This window comes from Hemicordylus capensis, chromosome 4 (assembly GCF_027244095.1).
Source record: "Hemicordylus capensis ecotype Gifberg chromosome 4, rHemCap1.1.pri, whole genome shotgun sequence".
Classification (NCBI taxonomy): Eukaryota; Metazoa; Chordata; class Lepidosauria; order Squamata; family Cordylidae; genus Hemicordylus; species Hemicordylus capensis.
In genome coordinates this window covers 320,624,007-320,642,430 of record NC_069660.1, presented here as the reverse complement: position 1 = coordinate 320,642,430, position 18,424 = coordinate 320,624,007, and the positions used below count along the sequence as shown (strand labels likewise).

Genomic DNA, 18,424 nt, shown 5'->3' with positions numbered 1-18,424 from the left:
ATCCGACTCCTCCCTCCAGGGCCAAGCCTCCGCCTGGAAGCCGCGCTGGTCAGTGCCAGCAGGAATCCCCCCAGTCAGCAGACCACACCAGCCGGGGGGGAGGGGGGGTCTTTGGCTCTGGCCGCTCTGTGCTAAGCAGCCTATTCCAGCTTTGCCCACTCATGGACGGGGCAAGCCGCTGAGGTCTCTTGGGGAGACGTGCTGCTCCTCTGACCCCACCGCTCCGGAGAATGGGAGGATGCTGACGGGGTTCTGTGCGAGCCAGGCCAGATCAGCACTCTCCTTGCAGAAACCCAAGAGGTCTACTCTGTTTAAAGAAGGGGTTGGGGGTTCTGAAGAGAGGAAAGCCCGCCCTGTGGCAAGAAAGGGCCCTCTGGCCACTTGGTGGTGGACCCCAGGTGCTCTCTGTACCAACAGATAGGCCCTCGGGCACCTCGCCTGGTCTCTCCTGGCCACAGGCTAGGGCTAGCCCTCGTGTGCTCCCCTTGAGTCTCTCTCGGGGGGCCTGAGCGCCATTCTAGAAGCCATTCGTTCCGGGGCTGCCTCTCTTCCCCCTGCAGGTTCAGGACTGAGCCATTGTGGTCTCGAGAAGGCCTTTTTTGCTTTGAAACACTTCCTCGCCTGCCAAGATGGAAAAGCAGCAGCAAGAACAAACGGCTGCCACAGTTTTGTGGCTTTTTTCTGCCTCCCCTGAAGCTTCAGGCAGCCAACTCTCAGCGTGACTATAACCACAGGAGTCCCAGGGGGGGAGGACAGCAGGCACAGCAAAGGGCAGCAGAGCTGAGTCAAACAGTTCTGGATGTGAAGACGGCTGCTAAGAGGGGCTGGTGGTTGCAAGCAGGACTTGTCCCCTTAGCTAAGCAGGATCTGCCCTGGCTGTATATGAATGGGAGACTCCATGTGTGAGCACTGAAAGAGATTCCCCTCAGCAGGGGATGGAGCCGCTCTGGGAAGAGCATCTTGGTTTCCAGTTCCCTCCCTGGCGGCGTCTGCAAGACAGGGCTGAGAGAGACTCCTGCCTGTAGGCAAGACTGAGCGAGAGGGACCTATAGTCTGACTCAGTACATGGCAGCTTCATAAGCATCGGGACAGGGAACCATTTTTTAATGTCTGTGTAAAGCGCCTTGAAAAGTTTGGTTGAAAAGCAGAATATAAGTCTGTGTAGTAGCAGTAGAAGAGGTCCCCGACTCCTTCCCCAAGTGAAAGCAAGCACTTTGCATTTGTTCCTGAACACGTGGGCTTCGGCAAGCCTCACTATGTCGCCTCAGGTTCTATGGAGTACTGGAGCCCCCACTGAGGAAGCCCTGCTGTGGAGCACCTCGCCCCCGCCTCAGCTGCCCATTCGCTCTCTCCTCAGAAGGCAGAGTCTCCAGCAGGGCTTTAAGGCAGCTGGTGGTGAGAGGGACTCCTCCATCGTGGGGTGGGGGGGGGGCTAGGGTGGAGCCCTCAAGCTCTTGGGAAGTCTGTGCAATGGACCAGCAACACACTGCATATCAGGGGCGTAACTATCATAGGGCAAGGGGAGACTGTTGTCTGGGGGCCCACTGCCTTGGGGGGCCCTCCAGAGGCAAGTCACATGACTGACTCCCCCAGCCGCTCACCCGCCCGGACTTTCTTCAGTTGTATTCATCCTCCGAAATGGATGTGAGTGTTAAGACCTGGAGCTACCAGAACAGCATGTCTTTCTCTAGTACCATTAAGTGACTTGAATTGTCCGAATAAATAATAATAATAATTAATAGTCCACAATTTACAAAACCTTAAAAAAAATAATTTAGGATGATGTTCTATTGTGGCACATTGGTGTGTGTGTGTGTGTGTGTGTGTGTGTGTATCTGTATCTATATAAATCTTCAGTGAGTGGGGGGGCCCATTTTAAAATCTTGTCTCTGGGCCCACTCCAAACTTGCTTTGCCCCTGCTGCCTAGGTCTTTCTGCCCAGCCTAGAATCCAAATGAATTATAACCCTTTTTGTTAGCCGCCCCATAACAAACTGATCTCTGAGGGGGTCCACGTCCCCTCCCAGCTGGGTCTCCTGTGCCTGCTCAGTAGCTCCGTGGAGGAACCCAGAGCTCTGCGAGGCATTCTGAGGCAGGCGGATGGTGTCCGTTAAAATAGGCAGGAGATCATCTTCCCTCTCGGGCTTCTCAAGGAGAGCTGGTCTTGTGGTTGCAAGCATGACTTGTCCCCATAGCTAAGCAGGGCCGGCCAGGTTGCATCTGAATGGGAGACTTGATGTGTGAGTGCTGCAAGATATTCCCCTCAGCAGGGGATGAAGCCGCTCCGGAAAGAGCATCTACAGGTTCCAAGTTCCCTCCCTGGCAGCATCTCCAAGATAGGGCTGAGACTCCCTGCAACCTTGGAGAAGCCGCTGCCAGTCTGTGAAGACCATACTGAGCTAGATAGACCAGTGGTCTGACTCAGTATATGGCAGTTTCCTATGTTCTCGCCTCGTAAGCTGCAACACAAAAGTTCTTGCTTCTGTTTCCCTTGCCTGGCTTCTGTGGGAAGAATTGCATTTGTTACTGTTTCAGCTTGACTTGGATTGTTCTCTTAACAACTGAATAACAAAGTGATGGTGCCAGGCGAGCCTCATGGGGGGAGGCTGTTCCAAAAACGGGGTGCCCCCACCGAAAAGGCCTCCCCCGGGTAGCCAGCCACCTGCCTTGGCAGGGGCGCCCGGAGCTCTCCTCAAATGATGGCGTCTCCCCAGCTGGCGCTTCTAGAGTCCTCCTTACCCCCAAGCCCGCTGTGATCTTGTCTCTGGTACGTTCCCCGTTTCCATGGGGATGAGGGGTTCTGATGTCTGTAGTTGCTACGGAGCCCATCCTGCGATGGTCCAACATCTGCTGGTTCCTTTGGCGACTGCTGAGCTCTGCCTTCCCAGAGTGCTGCCAGGGTCCACTTACTACTTTGGGTGGCGATATCTGTGAAGAGGTGAGGGCGCTTTGCCTGCCAATGTGCATGGCTAAGACGGATCAAGGGCGATGAAGCAGCCAGAAGAACTGGCCGTGATTCCAGAGCATTGGGAAGCCAGGGGCCCAGGAGCCAGTGGGCTTTCTCAGGGGACTAGACTCCAGGGCTTGTGTTTTTCTGGGGTCCTCCTCTAGGGCCAGCATAGTTTTGAGCAGAAGTCCTTGTGGTTTGTGCACACGTCCGCAGCATCATGTGGGTGCTGGCACTGGGGAGCCCACAGATGCATGCCCAGTTACGGAGCTCCTCTCCAGCTCACCGTTTCCCATGGTGCTACTTCAGGAGAGACTGCAGGGGGCACTGGCATGCACTTGCTTTCTCTGTGGTGCCCCACAGGAGTGGCTCGTCCTAAGGAGCGGGGCTGGGGGGCCAAAGGAGGCACAGCTGCCTCTGCTTCCCTGGAGCTCCATTTGCTCCTCTTTCTCTTGCCCTGCAGGCTGGCCATTCATCAGGTAGAGCGGTGCAGTTAACCACACAGCCTGCAGGCAGCATGGCTCTTGTGAATGCTTGGGGCTGTGGACAGGGGCGTAGCGAGACCCACGGAGGCCAGGGGACAAAATCTGGGCAGCCCCCCCCCATTGCGCATGTGAAGCACTTGCCGCCACCATGGTGTGCGGGGAGCTACCTCACTTGGTTCACCTCCCTGGAGACCAACCGATAAGAAATGGTGGTGGGGCAGGTGGGGTGGCAGGAGGGCCTCCTTAGGGACCCCCGCTCCTCTGGGCCCAGGGACATGTGTCCCTGCTTGTCCAAGGCACGCTATGCCCCTGGCCGTGGGCAGGATGGGAGACACAGGAGCAAAGGCTGCCCTGGGAGCAGAAGCAGCTGTGCCTCCTTTCGGGGCTCCCTGCCTGCTCCCTCGGAGGAGCGTTCCTGGCCCCAGTGAGTTTGGTGAGCAGGGGGGGCAATGGGTCGCAAAGTTGGGGCAGTGCTCTCACCCCACACGTGCCCTGGATCTGCTGCTGGCCACCATGACTGTTGCTGTTCTGAACATGAAAGAAACAACTGGAAGCAGCAAAGAGCAGGCAGGGGAAGCCACCAAAGCATGACCCAGGTCAGAGGAGAGGGCAGGCGGGGAAAGGGGCACCCTCTTGTCCCTGCGAAGCAGAAACCCAGCCGCGGAGGAGCTCCCTGCCGGCCGGGGTCTCCCTCCTTGTGGCTGGGCGTGAGGGGAGCCAGCCAGGGGGAGGGAGGAGAAGCCCCTCGCCCGCTCGCTCGCCCGCCCGCCCCACCCCAGCGTTGGCCTCGGAAGGGCTCGAGTCCTCCTCGCCTACCACCCCAGCCGCAGCGGAGGGGGCAGCGCAGGCTCGAAGGGCAGCGGCGTGTGGAGGGAAGAGCCCTGAGAGACCGAGAGCCGACGGGCAACGCTGCGGGCGTCAAGCGGGGCGGGGCGGGGCGGGGCGGAGCGGGGCAGGGCGCGCGAGAAGGTCTCTCAGGTGAGCGGAGGAAGCCGGAGGCGCTCCGTCGACCTCACCCAGGGGGGGTCCGAGCAGAGGCCGAGTGGTCGGGGGGGGGGCTGCCCCTCCTGGCCGTCTCCACCGCGCATGCCCCCATAGGCTTGCCTTCCGGAGCTGCATCTCCCCGCACGCAGGGCTGCGGCCCATCACCCTCCCCGGGGGGGGACGACTTCCTGGCACAGCTCTGCCCCCCCCCCGCCCGCCCGGAGACTGCTGCTGCTGCTGCCGGACCTCCTTTCTCCTCATGGCCCGCAGCTCTCCCCCCTCCAGCCATTCCCTTTTGGGACCGAGAAAGAGGAGCCGCCGCCCGTCTCGGCCATCATGATGCAGTGGTTCCGGGGCCGGGGCGCGCCGCTGGTGCTCTGGCAGTGCAGCTTCTGGAATGTGGAGAAGACCCTGAGCAACAAGTTCCAGCAGAACAAGCACTTCCCCTTCCAGGTGCAGCAGCCCAACGGTGAGGAGGCGGCGGCGGCGGAGGCGGCTGCTGCCGCCGCCGGGGGCCCAGGGCGGGGAGGCTGGCTGGGGCTCCCTCCTCGTGCCCCGGGCCGGGACCTTCCAGGGCGCAGCAGTGGGTTGCAAGAGCCCCGCTCCCCGGAGCTGCTGCTGCGTCGGGCCCCTCTGGGGGGTGAGGGCTCCCGCCCCGGCTGCAGCCGCCGCCGCCGCCGCCTTGCGAGCAGATCCCGGCCAAAGCTTCGGCGGCGGGGGGGGGGGGGCGCCAACAGCCCCAGCCCCGCTGCCGCCCAGCATCCCGCGGGATGGAGACCTGGGGTCGGGACAGCCGCCCCCCAAGGAGGTTGCTGGGGCGGGGGGCATCTGGCATCTCCGGGCCCAGCAGCCAGAGGCTCCCGTCTCCGTCGGCGGCCGTGGCGGGGCGCAGGCGGGGAGGCCAGGCTGGGCTCCCCCCGCGGGAGACCCGGCAGCCGGCGAGGGGGGGGGGTCGTCGTCCTCCCCACATTCCTGACCTTGGCCGGCCTCTGATATGGAAGGGGCAGGCTTGGCTTGCTAGGGGTGGGGAGCGGAGCAGCAGAGGGCTCGCCTCTCCCGCAGACGGCCCTTAGGAGGGAGCCCGGCGCGGTCGACGCAAGCAAGCCTGGCAAGGCAGAGCTGGACGCCACCGACTGCGGAGGCGGCGGCGGGGGGCTCCGGCGGGGGGCGCCTCTGCTCCGGCCCTGGCCAGCGAGCAGCCCTTGTTCACCCTCCCGGCGGCGGCGGCGGCGTCTGTACGGTGCTGCTGTCCCGTCCCGCAAATGTAGTAGCCCCGCCGGGGGGCGTGCAGGAGGCGTGGGGCTGTAGCAAGCGGGGGGAGGCGCTGTGGGGCACCCGGGTCAGCCCTGGGGGTTGCCTCTGGCCCCTCCTCGCTGTGCAGCGCCATGGAAGCCCGCGGGCAAACCAACAAGCCCCTGCCTGCCTGCCTGCCTCCCTCAGAGGCGTAACTATAGGGGGGGCAGGGGGGGCACGTGCCCCGGGCGCCATCTTTTCTGGTCACGTGGGGGGCGCCGCCATGACGAAAAAATTTTTTTTAATTTTTTTAAAGATTTTTTTGTTAATACAAATGTTTCCTGCTCAGTGCAGCAGCGCTGCAGCAGTCAAGGGAGCGCGTCGGCGCCCCCTCCCCCACAAGAGGTCCTTTCTGCGCCGCCCGAGAATTGGCAGCGGCGGCGGGCGCTTGTGAGGAAAAACCTAAGTATAATGTAGTATGTGGGGGGGGGCAGGGGGGCGCCATTTCAGTGCTTGCCCCGGGCGCCGTTTTCCCTAGTTACGCCTCTGGCCTCCCTGCAGTGTTTGTGATGGAGTATTATAAGGAGAGTCTGTGGAAGGGGCTGCTGGTGTTTCTGGTGTTTCTGGCCTTGACCATCGCCTACTTCTACACCGCAAGCGAGGTGAGCGAGCAGGAGGCTGGACTCCTCCCCATCCCTGGCCACCCTGGCTCGCAAGTGCTTCCCTGTCTGACCTCCCACAATGGCTGCAGCAACCTGCCTGTGCAGCCCTCAGCACTGCAGCGGGCCTGGGGAGGTCCTCCTTCGAGTGCTCCCCCACCACCATGGGAGGCCAGTGGGAAGCAGAGGGCCTTCTTGGCGATGGCCCCGTCTGTGGGCAGGCAAGGCAGAGGGTGGCAGTGACTGAGGGGCTGCAGCAGCTAGAAAGCCCCAAGCCCCACTGCCCGAGGCGAGCATCCTGAGAGGCAGGGCACAGGGAGGAGGGACCTTTCCCAGCCCTCCTTGCAGATCTTGCCAGGGAGCCAGGTGGGGTCATGCGGGGCCACCCGGAGAAGTCACTCTCCCCTTGCCTGGCCCTGTGGGGAGGCCAAGTCCCAGAGGCTGCAGGCTGGCTGCTGCCACTCCCAGGCGGACCGGGCTCTCTTGGGCTCCTGCTCTGGGCACCACTCCCCTGCTGACCCTGCTCCGGCCCTGACTGTCTGTCCCCTCCTCCTCCTCCTCCTCCTCCTCCCCACAGCAGAGGACCCAAGACCTCTCTGCTGGGCTCTTCTTTGGCATGTTGATGGGAGTGTGGCTGATCCTCAGCAGCATGAACAAGCGCAGGCTGATCATCAACCACGTCAAGGGGGTCTACCAGTTCTACATCAAGGGCCGCCTCTGGCACGAGAGTCCTTTGCACCAGATCTACGTGCGCCTGATGCCCCAGAGTGACGGTCAGTGCTGGAAGAGGCTGGGCCTTCCTCCTCCTCCTCCTCCTCTGGGGAGAGGCTCCTCCCGGCCATCCCCTCCTGCCCTGGCTCTCCTCCCTGGCCTGTTCAGCTCAGCACAAATCCTTCCCTGCAGCTCCCTCGTCTGCACTGCTCTGAGTGTGTCCCTGGCTGCTTCTTGGCTGCTCCTACTCTGGCTCCTCTCTGACTCCGGGGTGTGTGTGTGAATAAGAGGACCATGTCCCCAGGGTGGGGTGCGCACAACCCCTGCAGAGCTGCAGCAGCTGCTTCCTCAGCAGATTTGCAGCAGAGAAGTTGAGAGGCGCTCCCCTCCACCTGGCAAATCAATGTGGACCAGCCCCTTGAATTGTGCTTTGAAACAGACCAGTAGCTAGTCCGGTTATTTCAGGACTGACATGCACGCTTCGGGGTCTGTTCAGCCGGACCCAGTTAGCCATCTGGCCACTCGGCTTGGGGCCAATGGACATTTCCAAGGAGCCTGCTTCTGAGGCAAGCCCCACCAAGCGTATACCCAGTGAGGAGTTCCCTGGGCCCGCATTGACCGAGCCCCTCCAGGAAAACGTTCGCCCATGAAAGCCACAGCAGTATTCAGAGCCCCGTCTCTCCGCCTCCTTCCAGCCCACGGGAAGCTTTTCTTCAGCCTCATCATCAACGGATACCACCTGGAGATGCTCACCTTGGCTGACCTTTCGAACAAGTATCAGGTGAGAGTGGAGCTCTTTCTGGGCCCCTGTGGGAAGAGGCTGCCTTGTGTGCCCCCCTCCCCCTCCCCGCCGGAGTGCAGTTCACGATGCTAGTTTCATCCCAGTTTCCCGTGCTGTCAAAAGGTCATTTTGAATGTTATCCTGCCCTATCCTGGGCCCTGGACAGAGCCCTGCAGCCCCCTGCTCAAGCCCCCCAGCCCCCGTGGTGATAAGGGGCTGTGGCTGGCTGCTCTTCGAGCATGATTTTCGGACAAGCTGTGAAGCTACCAGTCAGTATTGTTATCAAGCTCACAACTGACCAGTTTGCTAAGCAAAATCTCAAGGGGAAATTTGTCTGTTGTTTGGGGGGATAGTACATTACGTGGACAGCAGCAGTGCCTCGTCCTAACGAGCGGGGAGGGGTGTGTGCACGTGTGCGCCAAAGGAGGCAGCTCAGGTTGCTCCTCTCTCTCCAGCCCCACCAAGAGCTGTGCAGCCTGCAGGCTGGCCATTAGTCAGGTAGAGCTGCATGGTTAGCCAGCCTGCAGGCAGCACAGCTGTCAGCCAGGGCAGGAGAGCGGGGGGGGGGGAAACTGAGCCGCCTCCTTTGGCGTCCTCACCCCAGCTCCGTGAGGATGATGATGAGCCCCTCCTGCTCCACAGCATCCCCCAATCTACTAAGTTAGTAACGTGCTCAAAATAAGAGATGAGTCCGACGTGATTTATTGACAAATCCATGCTGGTTTTTAACAAATCACTCCATTGTTGTTGTTGTTATTAGTATTTCTTGTTTACACAGTCAGACAGGTGTTATTGACTGGTTTGTTTTATCCAGACATCGAGTCCTTCCCAAGGACCGGGGATGCCAGAATTTTATTGTCAATTGTTATAGATATCGTCGCAGAATACAGGCTGTTCCAAGTAAAGCTGCTTTTTGTAACTGGCTGATGGTGATTTCTGTGGCCCCGATGGTGTTGAGGTGCTCTTCAAGGTCTTTTGGAACTGCACCCAGGGTGCCAATTACCACTGGGATTCTTTTGGTCTTCTTCTGCCACAGCCTTTCAATTTCAATTTGTAGATCTTTGTATTTTGTGATTTTTTTTTTCTATTTCTTTTTCTTCTATTCTGCTATCCCCTGGTAGTGCTATGTCGATTATTTTGACTTGTTTTTCTTTCTTCTCAACTACAGTTATATCTGGTGTATTGTGTGGCAGATGTTGGTCTGTTTGTAGTCGGAAGTCCCATAATATTCTTACATCTTCATTTTCTACCACTTTTTCAATTGTATGGTCCCACCAATTTTTGGCTACAGGTAGCTTGTATTTTTTGCAGATGTTCCAGTGTATCATCCCTGCTACCTTGTCATGCCTTTGTTTGTAGTCAGTCTGTGCAATCTTTTTACAACAGCTGATTAGGTAGTCCACTGTTTCATCTGCTTCTTTACAAAGGCGGCACTTGCTGTTTGTTGTTGATTTTTCGACTTTTGCTCTTATTGCATTTGTTCTTAGTGCCTGTTCTTGCACAGCCAGTATTAAACCCTCTGTTTCTTTCTTCAAGTTGCCATTCTTAAGCCATTGCCAGGTCTTGGTGATGTCTGATTTTCCACTTATATTGTGCAAATATTGACCATGCAGGGGCTTGTTTTTCCATTTTTCTGCTCGGTTCTTGACTTGTTCTTTCTTGTAGACCTGCTTTTTTTCATTGGTGTTGAATAGTTTCTCGTTCTTGACCATTTTAAGTGCATCTTCTTCACTGTCTTTGAGATATTCTTCAAGGCCTCTTTTCTCCTCCTCTACTATTTGATGGACTTGTAGCATTCCTCTTCCACCTGAGCTGCGAGGGAGGTATAGCCTATCGACATCACTGTGGGGGTGCAGAACATGATTGATGGTCATGATTTTCCTGGTCTTACGATCTAGCGTCTCTAGCTTTGCCTGGGTCCAGTCTATTATTCCTGCAGTGTATCTGATAACAGGTATAGCCCAGGTGTTTATGGCTTGTATGGTGTTCCCGCCATTGAGTTTGGACTTGAGGATTTTTCTAACTCTCCTGATGTATTCACTTCCAATTTTTCTTTTAACTTCAGCGTGTGCGATGTTATCAGCCTGGAGAATGCCCAAGTATTTGTCATGTTCTTTCTCTTCCAGGTTCTTGATCTTGCTTCCATTGGGCAGTTCTATTCCTTCTGTTTTTCTTATTTTCCCTCTGTTCATTATTAACGCAGCACACTTGTCTAGTCCAAACTCCATTGCTATATCGCTACTGAATATACGGTCAGTGTTTAGCAGTGATTCGATTTCTGACTGGGACTTTCCATACAACTTCAGATCGTCCATGTACAGCAGATGGTTGATTTTACTTGATGTTTTAGATGTTTGGTATCCGAGGCCTGTTTTGTTTAGTATTTGTGAAAGTGGAGTCATGGCGATTACAAACAACAGAGGGGATAGTGAGTCCCCTTGGAAAATACCTCTTCTAATGCTAACCTGTCCAAGTGTCTCACCATTGATTGTTAACTGTGTACTCCACATGCTCATTGCTTTTTTTATAAATATCTGAATGTTTTGTGCTGACACCAGTTGTTTCTAAACATTTTAGTATCCATGTGTGAGGCAATGAATCGAAGGCTTTCTTGTAGTCAATCCATGCAACACTTAGATTTGTTTTTCTTCTCTTGCAGTTTTCTAAAATCATTTTGTCAATCAGCAGCTGGTCTTTTGTGCCTCTGGTGTTTGGGCAATTTCCTTTCTGTTCAGCTGGAAGCTGTTTGTTAGTTAATAAGTGTTGCATCACTTCATCTGCTATTATTCCAGTTAATAATTTGAACATGGTTGGCAGGCAGGTTATCGGTCTATAATTACTTGGAACTGCACCTTTTGTTGGGTCTTTCATGATGAGATGAGTTTTCCCAGTTGTTAGCCATTGTTCAATATCACCGCCTTTCATAATGTGATTGAACTGTTTTGATAGTTGTTTATGAAGGCTTGTTAGGTGTTTAAGCCAAAAGCCATGCAGTTCATCGTCGCCTGGCACAGTCCAATTTTTAATTTTCTTTGCTCTTTCACTTATTAATTCTGGTGTTATTATTAGATCTTGCATTTGTTGGTTACCTTTTTTGACCTCTTTCATCCAGCCTGCTTTTTTATTATAATATATTGGATTGTCCCATAATTTCCCCCAGAATTGCACTGTTTCTTCTTTATTTGGTGTTTCTACGTTTCTTGCAGTTTCTCCTTCTATACTTTGGTAGAAACGTCTCTGATTCGACTGGAATTGGAGAGTCTGCCTGTGTTGTGTAATTCTGGCTTCATATCTGCTAATCTTTGACACTGCTGTTATTTGCTGCTTTATTATTTCCAGGACTTCTCTAATTTTCCTTGAATCTTGGTGGTATTTTTGGATCAGATACTGTTTGGTGTTTTCATTCTTCAGCTTCTTGTCTTTCATATCTTTCAATTTACTAGCATCTGATCTAAGCCTGAATATTTTATTTTCTAATCTAATCTTCCATTTAGGTGATGTACTGCTTTCTTTTTTTACAGGTCCACTGATCTTATATCCGAGCTCTTGTGTTGTTATTGTTGCTGCACTGTACATTAGTTGGTTTGTTTCTTGCAAATTATTGGTTGTTGTTTCTGCAAGTGCAGCATTGACATCTTTTAATGCCTGAGCAAGTTGTTTTTTGGCAACTGTTTTTAGAGCTGGAAGTCGAACTCTGGTGGTTGTTTGATTCATGTGCTCAGTTATTTTTTGCTTTAGTTCTTGTTGCTTTTCTGTTAAATGGCATTTGGGTTTTTGAGGTGAAGGCAAAGGGGCGGTTGCCTGGTTTTGATTTTGAAACAGTTCAGCAACAGTGGCATCCTCGATTTCCGACACCTCCTCCACCTGCGCCTGAGCAACTTCTTCAGTTGGTGGTAATTCTTCTTCCATATCTTGAGCCTGTGTTGCTCTTTGCAGTTCTTCCAGCTCAACTCCTGTGAATACTTTATTTCTTATTATGAATCTTCTCTGGTCTGCTAGCCTTTGTTCTGTTATTTCTGTATCTGGATGGTTCTTTTTCCAAATTTGGTACATTCTTTTTAAATAACCTCTTCTAGTTGGACTAAACTTGTAATAGCAGATCATTATTTCCTTGTTGGCATTTTTCGTATATTTTTTTCGGTTAAGCGACGTTTCTTCCAGTAACTTTGTTGTCTTCAGCCCTGGTTGCTCAACTGAAGATCCTGAGTCCTGTTGCCCACTTGCCACCAGATGTCCAGGCTCTCCGGCACCTGGCGCGGTCCTTGTTGACCTGGGCAATGACCGATCCAGTATAGATTTATTAAAGTTACATCTCACCATATTGTTGATGGGAGAGGCACTCTTTGTCTGGCTCCTCTGGTGAGACCTATCCAGTATGGTTGGACCTCTGGCATAGCTCTCACCGTCCTCAGAACACACAAGCCCCACAACCACGCCAAGGTAGTGCCTCTCTACTTCTACTTCTTCTTCTTCTTCTTCTTCTTCTTCTTCTTCTTCTTCTTCTTATTATTATTATTATTATTATTATTATTATTTTATTTTACACAGTCAGACAGGTGTTATTGACTGGTTTGTTTTATCCAGACATCGAGTCCTTCCCAAGGACCTGGGATGCCAGAATTTTATTGTCAATGTTGTTGCTGTTGTTATAGATATCGTCGCAGAATATAGGCTGTTCCCATTAAAGCTGCTTTTTGTAATTGGCTGTAATTGGTTTTTGTAATTGGCTGATGGTGATTTCTGTGGCCCCTATGGTGTTGAGGTGCTCTTCAAGGTCTTTTGGAACTGCACCCAGGGCGCCAATTACCACGGGGATTATTTTGGTCTTTTTCTGCCACAGCCTTTCAATTTCAATTTGTAGATCTTTGAATTTTGGTGATTTTTTCTATTTCTTTTTCTTCTGTTCTGCTATCCCCTGGTATTGCTATGTCGATTATTTTGACTTCTTATTTATTAGAATATTCATACCCTGCGCCTCATAAGAACAGTCCTACTGGATCAGGCCCAGGGAGGCCCATCTAGTCCAGCATCCTGTTTCGCACAGTGGCCCACCAGATGCCGCTGGAAGCCACAGACAGGAGTTTGAAAGGGGCATGCCCTCTCTCCTGCCGTTACTCCCCTGCAACTGGTACTCAGAGGCATCCTGCCTTTAAGGCTGGAGGTGGCCTTCAGCCCTCCAACTAGTAGCCAATGATAGACCTCTCCTCCATGAAGTTATCCAAACCCCTCTTAAAGCCATCCAGGCTGTTGGCTGTCACCACATCTTGTGGCAGAGAATTCCACAAGTTGATTATGCGTTATGTGAAAAAATACTTCTGTTTGCTGGTTCTAAATTTCCTAAAGAAGAAAGTAAACGGGGTCCACGGAATAGAAAAGCAAGAACAATGGCAAGAAACCCGTGGACAAAAGAAATGATGAGTGCAATAAGAAATAATATATATGTGTATTATGAAAAAATGAAAAACCAGCTATCAACACACATTACAGCAGACAGCCACATCGGTAACACACATGTGAACATGGATAAACATAAGGCCATATAAAATTACAAAATACAGTAACAAAATATGCAAAACCATATGTGCAGATGTCCAAATGGAGTCCAAAGTGTCTTCGAATGTGGAAATGTAAAGAGTACATACAGAACAAATGATAAATACTCAAATCCAGAGGAAGGGACCGATGTGCTCAGGAAGATGTCATAAATGCCTGAAGTTCAGCTGATGATGCATACTTTCAAACGGAACAGGCAACATGCGCTGAGGTGGCTGATAACAGCGGAGGATAGGAGCCGAGTCATGCCAGGAGAATGGCCAAATGACAGCCGCCCCGGGATCATAGCTGTTTCGCCGAAAGGCTTCATCAGAGGCAAATAGTCTTGTTCCTATTTTTGTTAACAGCTTAACATGTTTTGGATTCATTTGTTTCTTCTTCTTTTTCTGAATTATTCAGCTCTCTATTGCAGGTATCGTTATACTTGGTTTTTGGCTCACATGTTTGTTTCGGAGTTTGGGAACAGTAAAGGGCTGATTCACAGCCGATAATTACCTTTCTATTTCCTTGGCAAATATTCCCATGGTACATACTGTTTCCCCTTTATGGGCAGTTTGAGCTTTTAGGAACAGCTGCAATGTCTCTTGAGTTCATTTCCCCCCTTTCTTATAATCTGGGACAAGCTCGTGTCAGTTAGGTGTTTTTTCAGGCTTTAACATGCCTTGATAAACCCTTCTGCACAGCCATGGGTTTTTCACTTTTGTGTAAGTTCTTTTGCATCTTTCTCACTAGTTCTGCTCTAGAGTGTTATCTCTGTCAGTATTTTTTATATTATTTTTAATTCAGTTTGTTTTTCATGTACGTAAGTCTTTATTCTTTTGGCAAATATTTCCATGGTACATACTGTTTCCCCTTTAAGGGCACTTTGAGCTTTTAGGTACAGCTGTAACGTCTCTTGAGTTAATTCTTTTCCCTTCCTTTCTAATCTGGGACAAGCTCGTTCATGTTAGGTGTATTTTCAGGCTGTAACATGCCTTGATAAATCTGTCTGCACAGCCATGGGTTTTTCACTCTTGTGTAAGTTCTTTTGCATCTTTCTATTTATCATTTGTTCTGTATGTACTCTTTACATTTCCACATTCGAAGACATCTGCACATATGGTTTTGCGTATTTTGTAATTTTATATGGCCTTATGTTTATCCATGTTCACATGTGTGTTACCGATGTGGCTGTCTGCTGTAATGTGTTTTGATAGCTGGTTTTTCATTTTTTCATAACACACACACATATTATTCCTTATTGCATTCATCATTTCTTTTGTCCACGGGTTTCTTGCCATGGTCCTAAATTTCCCGGCAATCAATTTCATGTGATGACCCCTGGTTCTAGTGTCACATGAGAGGGAAAAGAATCTCTCTCTCTCCACTTCCTCCACACCATGCATGATTTTATAGACCTCTATCATGTCTCCCCGCAGTCATCTTTTTTCTAAACTAAAAAGCCCCAGGTGTTGTAGTCTTGCCTCATAAGGAAGGTGCTCTAGGCCCCTGATCATCTTGGTTGCCCTCTTCGGCACCTTCTCCAGTTCTACAGTGTCTTCTTTAGATGTGGTGACAAGAACTGTATGCAGTACTCCAAGTGTGGCTGCACCATAGTTTTGCATAGTTTCCCCCCCTCTGACTGGGCTGCCCTGCCCCCAGAGTAAGCTTAAACAATGCACACGCACAGACGCTCTGCTTGGACTCAGAGCAGGTGGGTGAGGGTGCGGCAGGGAAGTGTCAGGACTGGAGGGGGTGGAACTGGGGCAATGCAGTGGGGCTGCAGGGTGGCTGGGAGAGCAGAAGCCTGTGTGCTGAGGCAGACAAGGATGTGGGGGGGTACTTGGGGGGAGGGCGGGAAAGAGAAGCTCCCGCAGCTTGCTGGCACAGTCCCAAGCGCCTGGCTGCTCGCCTTGGTGACACAATAGGCCGCTGATCATTTGGGTTGTCCTCTTCTGCACTTTTTCCAGTTCTACAATGTCCTTCTTTAGATGTGATGACCAGAATTGTACACAGTACTCCAAGTGTGGCTGCACAATAGTTTTGTCTAAGGGCATTATAATATTAGCCGTTTTATTTTCAACCCCCTTCTTAATGATCCCTAGCATGGAATTGGCCTTTTTCACAGCTGCCGCACATTGAGTCGACACTTTCAACGAGCTGTCCACCACGACCCCAAGATCCCTCCCCTGGTCGGTCACCGACAGCTCAGATCCCATCAGTGTATACTTGAAGTTAGGGGTTTTTGTCCCAATGTAGCATCACTTTACTCTTGCCAACATTGAACTGCATTTGCCATTTTGTCGCCCACTCACCCAGTTTGGAGAGATCCGTTGGGAGCTCCTCACAATCAGTTATGGATTTCACTAAACAAAAGAGTTTGGTATCATCTACAAATTTGGCCACCTCGCTGCTTACTCTTGCTTCTAGATCATTTATGAATAAATTAAAAAGCAGTGGTCCCAATACAGATCCCTGGGGGACCCCACTTCTTACTTCCCACCACTGTGAAAACTCTCCATTTATACCTACCCTCTGTTTCCTGTTCTTCAACCAGTTAGCAGTCCACACATGTACTTGTCCCCTTATCCCATGACTGCTAAGTTTTCTCAGGAGTCTTTGAGAAGGAACTTTGTCAAAAGCTTTTTGAAGTCCAGGTATACTATGTCAACTGGATCACCTTGATCCACACACTTGTTGACACTCTCAAAGAAGAGTGTTGGTGAGGCAAGATTTCTCTTTGCGGAAGCCATGCTGGCTCACTCCCAGCAGGGCCTGTTCTTCTAGGTGCTTTACAATTTTATCCTTGAGGATGCTTTCCATCATTTGCCTGGGATGGACATTAAGCTAACTCTCCTGTAATTTCCCAGATCGCCCCTGGATCCCTTCTTGAAAATCGGTGTTACATTTCCTACTTTCCAGTCCTCCGGTACAGAGCCCGATTTCAGGGATAAGTTATATATTTTAGCAAGGAGATTGGCAATTTCACATTTGAGTTCTTTGAGGACTCTTGGATGGAGGCTATCCAGCCCTGGTGATTTGTTAGTTTTCAGTTTTTCCAGACAGTTTAGAACATCATCTCTTTTCACTTCTGTCTGACTCAGTTCTTTAGCCTCCATCCCTAAAAAGCCTGGTTCAGGAACAGGTATATGCTCAGTATCCTCTGCTGTGAAGATGCACTCAAAAAACTCATTTAGCTTCTCTGCAACCTCCATATCCTCCTTAACAATCCCTTTCACTCCTTCGTTGTCTAATGGTCCAACCGCCTCCCTGGCAGGTTTCCTGCTTCTGATGTTTTTAAAGATCTTTTTGTTATTCCCCTTGATACTTTTAGCTAAATGTTCCTCAGACTCTCTTTTTGCCTTCCTTTAATGTCACCTTAGGAACATAGGAAATTGCCATATACTGAGTCAGACCATTGGTCTATCTAGCTCAGTATTGTCTTCACAGACTGGCAGCGGCTTCTCCAAGGTTGCAGGCAGGAATCTCTCTCAGCCCTATCTTGGAGAAGCCAGGGAGGGAACTTGAAACCTTCTGCTCTTCCCAGAGCGGCTTCATCCCCTGAGGGGAATATCTTGCAGTGCTCACACTCCTAGTCTCCCATTCATATGCAACCAGGGCAGACCCTGCTTAGCTATGGGAACAAGTCATGCTTGCTACCCCAAGACCAGCTCTCCTCTCCTTGCATTTCTTTTGCCAGAGTTTGTGTTCTTTTCTATTCTCTTCATTTGGACAGGCCTTCCAATTTCAGAAGGAAGTCTTCTTCCCTTTTATGGCTTCCTTGACGGTACCTGTTAGTCATGTTGGCAACCTCCTGGACTTAGTGGTACCTTTCCTCCTTTTGGGTATACAGTCTAACTGGGCTTCTAGTATTTTGGCTTTGAGTAAACTCCATGCATTCTGGAGTGAAATGACTCTCCTGATTTTTCCCTTTAAGCTTTCGTTTCCCCATACTTCCCCATTTTGGAGAAGTTTCCTCCCCTGAAAAATGATCAGGGGCCTGGAACACCTTCCTTATGAGGCTAGGCTACAGCATCTGGGGCTCTTTACCTTGGAAAAGAGGCAACTAAGGGGAGACATGATTGAAGTGTATACAATTATGCATGGAGTGGAGAGGGTGGACAGAGAGAAATATTTCTCCCTCTCTCATAGCACTAGAATCAGGGGTCACCCCATGGAACTGAGGATTGGGAAATTTAGGACCGGCAAGCAGAAGTACTTTTTCACACAGCACATAATTAATCTGTGGAATTCTTTGCTATGGGATGTGGTGATGATGGCCACCAGCTTGGATGGCTTTAAAAGCAGCTCAGACAGATTCGTGGAGGACAAGTCTATCAATGGATAGATCGTGCCTATGGGCCACCTCCAGCCTCAGAGGCAGGATGCCTCTCAATCCCAGTGGCAGGGGAGCAACAGCAGGAGGAGAGAGGGCAGGCCCAGACCTCCTGCCTGTGGGCTCCCCAGAGAAATCTGGTGGGCCACTGTGTGAAATGGTGTGCTGGACGAGATGGGCCTCCTTGGGCCTGATCCTGCAGGGCTGATCTGATGTTCTTATGTCTCTTTCTCTCTTCCCCAGAGAGGGCATTTCCCCCGCTGCTGCCGCCGGTAGGATCAGCAGGGAGAAGGCAAAGGCAAAAGAGGAGCCAGGGCTTCCATTGGCTCTCAGACTGAGACAGCCCCACTTCAGCTCTTCCCTACACATTGATTCTAAATCGGCAGCACTAGCCGTTCTCTGCTGACGTGATCAGCATGGCTTCTAGTTCATCAAATAACATAGACTAAGTCATTCTCCTAGAGCAGTGATTCTCAACGTGTGGGTCCCCAGATGTAATTGGACTTCCATAATTCCCAACCAAAGGCCACTGAGGCTGGGGATCATGGGAGTTGAAGTTCAATAACATCTGGGGACCCACACGTTGAGAAACCCTGTCCTAGAGTTACATACACCAACAGGAAGTCTTAACAATATTAACCTGGCTTGCTACTTGCATGCCTGCCAAAGCCGTGATGATGCTCTCGAGGCAGCACGCCTCCGACAGGCTGATGGACCAAGGGTCCGACTCCATATATGGCAGCTTCCCATGTCCCTA

General features: G+C 51.5%; 1 protein-coding gene across 9 annotated transcripts in view; it reads left to right on the top strand.

Annotated features, from left to right (window-relative positions):
- The first annotated feature begins 4,417 nt into the window (after window positions 1-4,417).
- TMEM249 (transmembrane protein 249) overlaps window positions 4,418-18,424 on the top strand; it is an 85,310-nt gene continuing 71,303 nt past the window's right edge. For 4 of the 9 annotated variants that reach the window (XM_053249317.1, XM_053249309.1, XM_053249313.1 and 1 more), the window contains exons 1-4: window positions 4,418-4,884; window positions 6,210-6,310; window positions 6,885-7,080; window positions 7,714-7,799. In XM_053249317.1, coding sequence (XP_053105292.1) covers window positions 4,752-4,884; window positions 6,210-6,310; window positions 6,885-7,080; window positions 7,714-7,799 — 516 coding nt within the window. In that variant the 5' untranslated portion in view covers window positions 4,418-4,751. The other 5 variants (XM_053249310.1, XM_053249312.1, XM_053249318.1 and 2 more) reach the window with 4 other exon arrangements.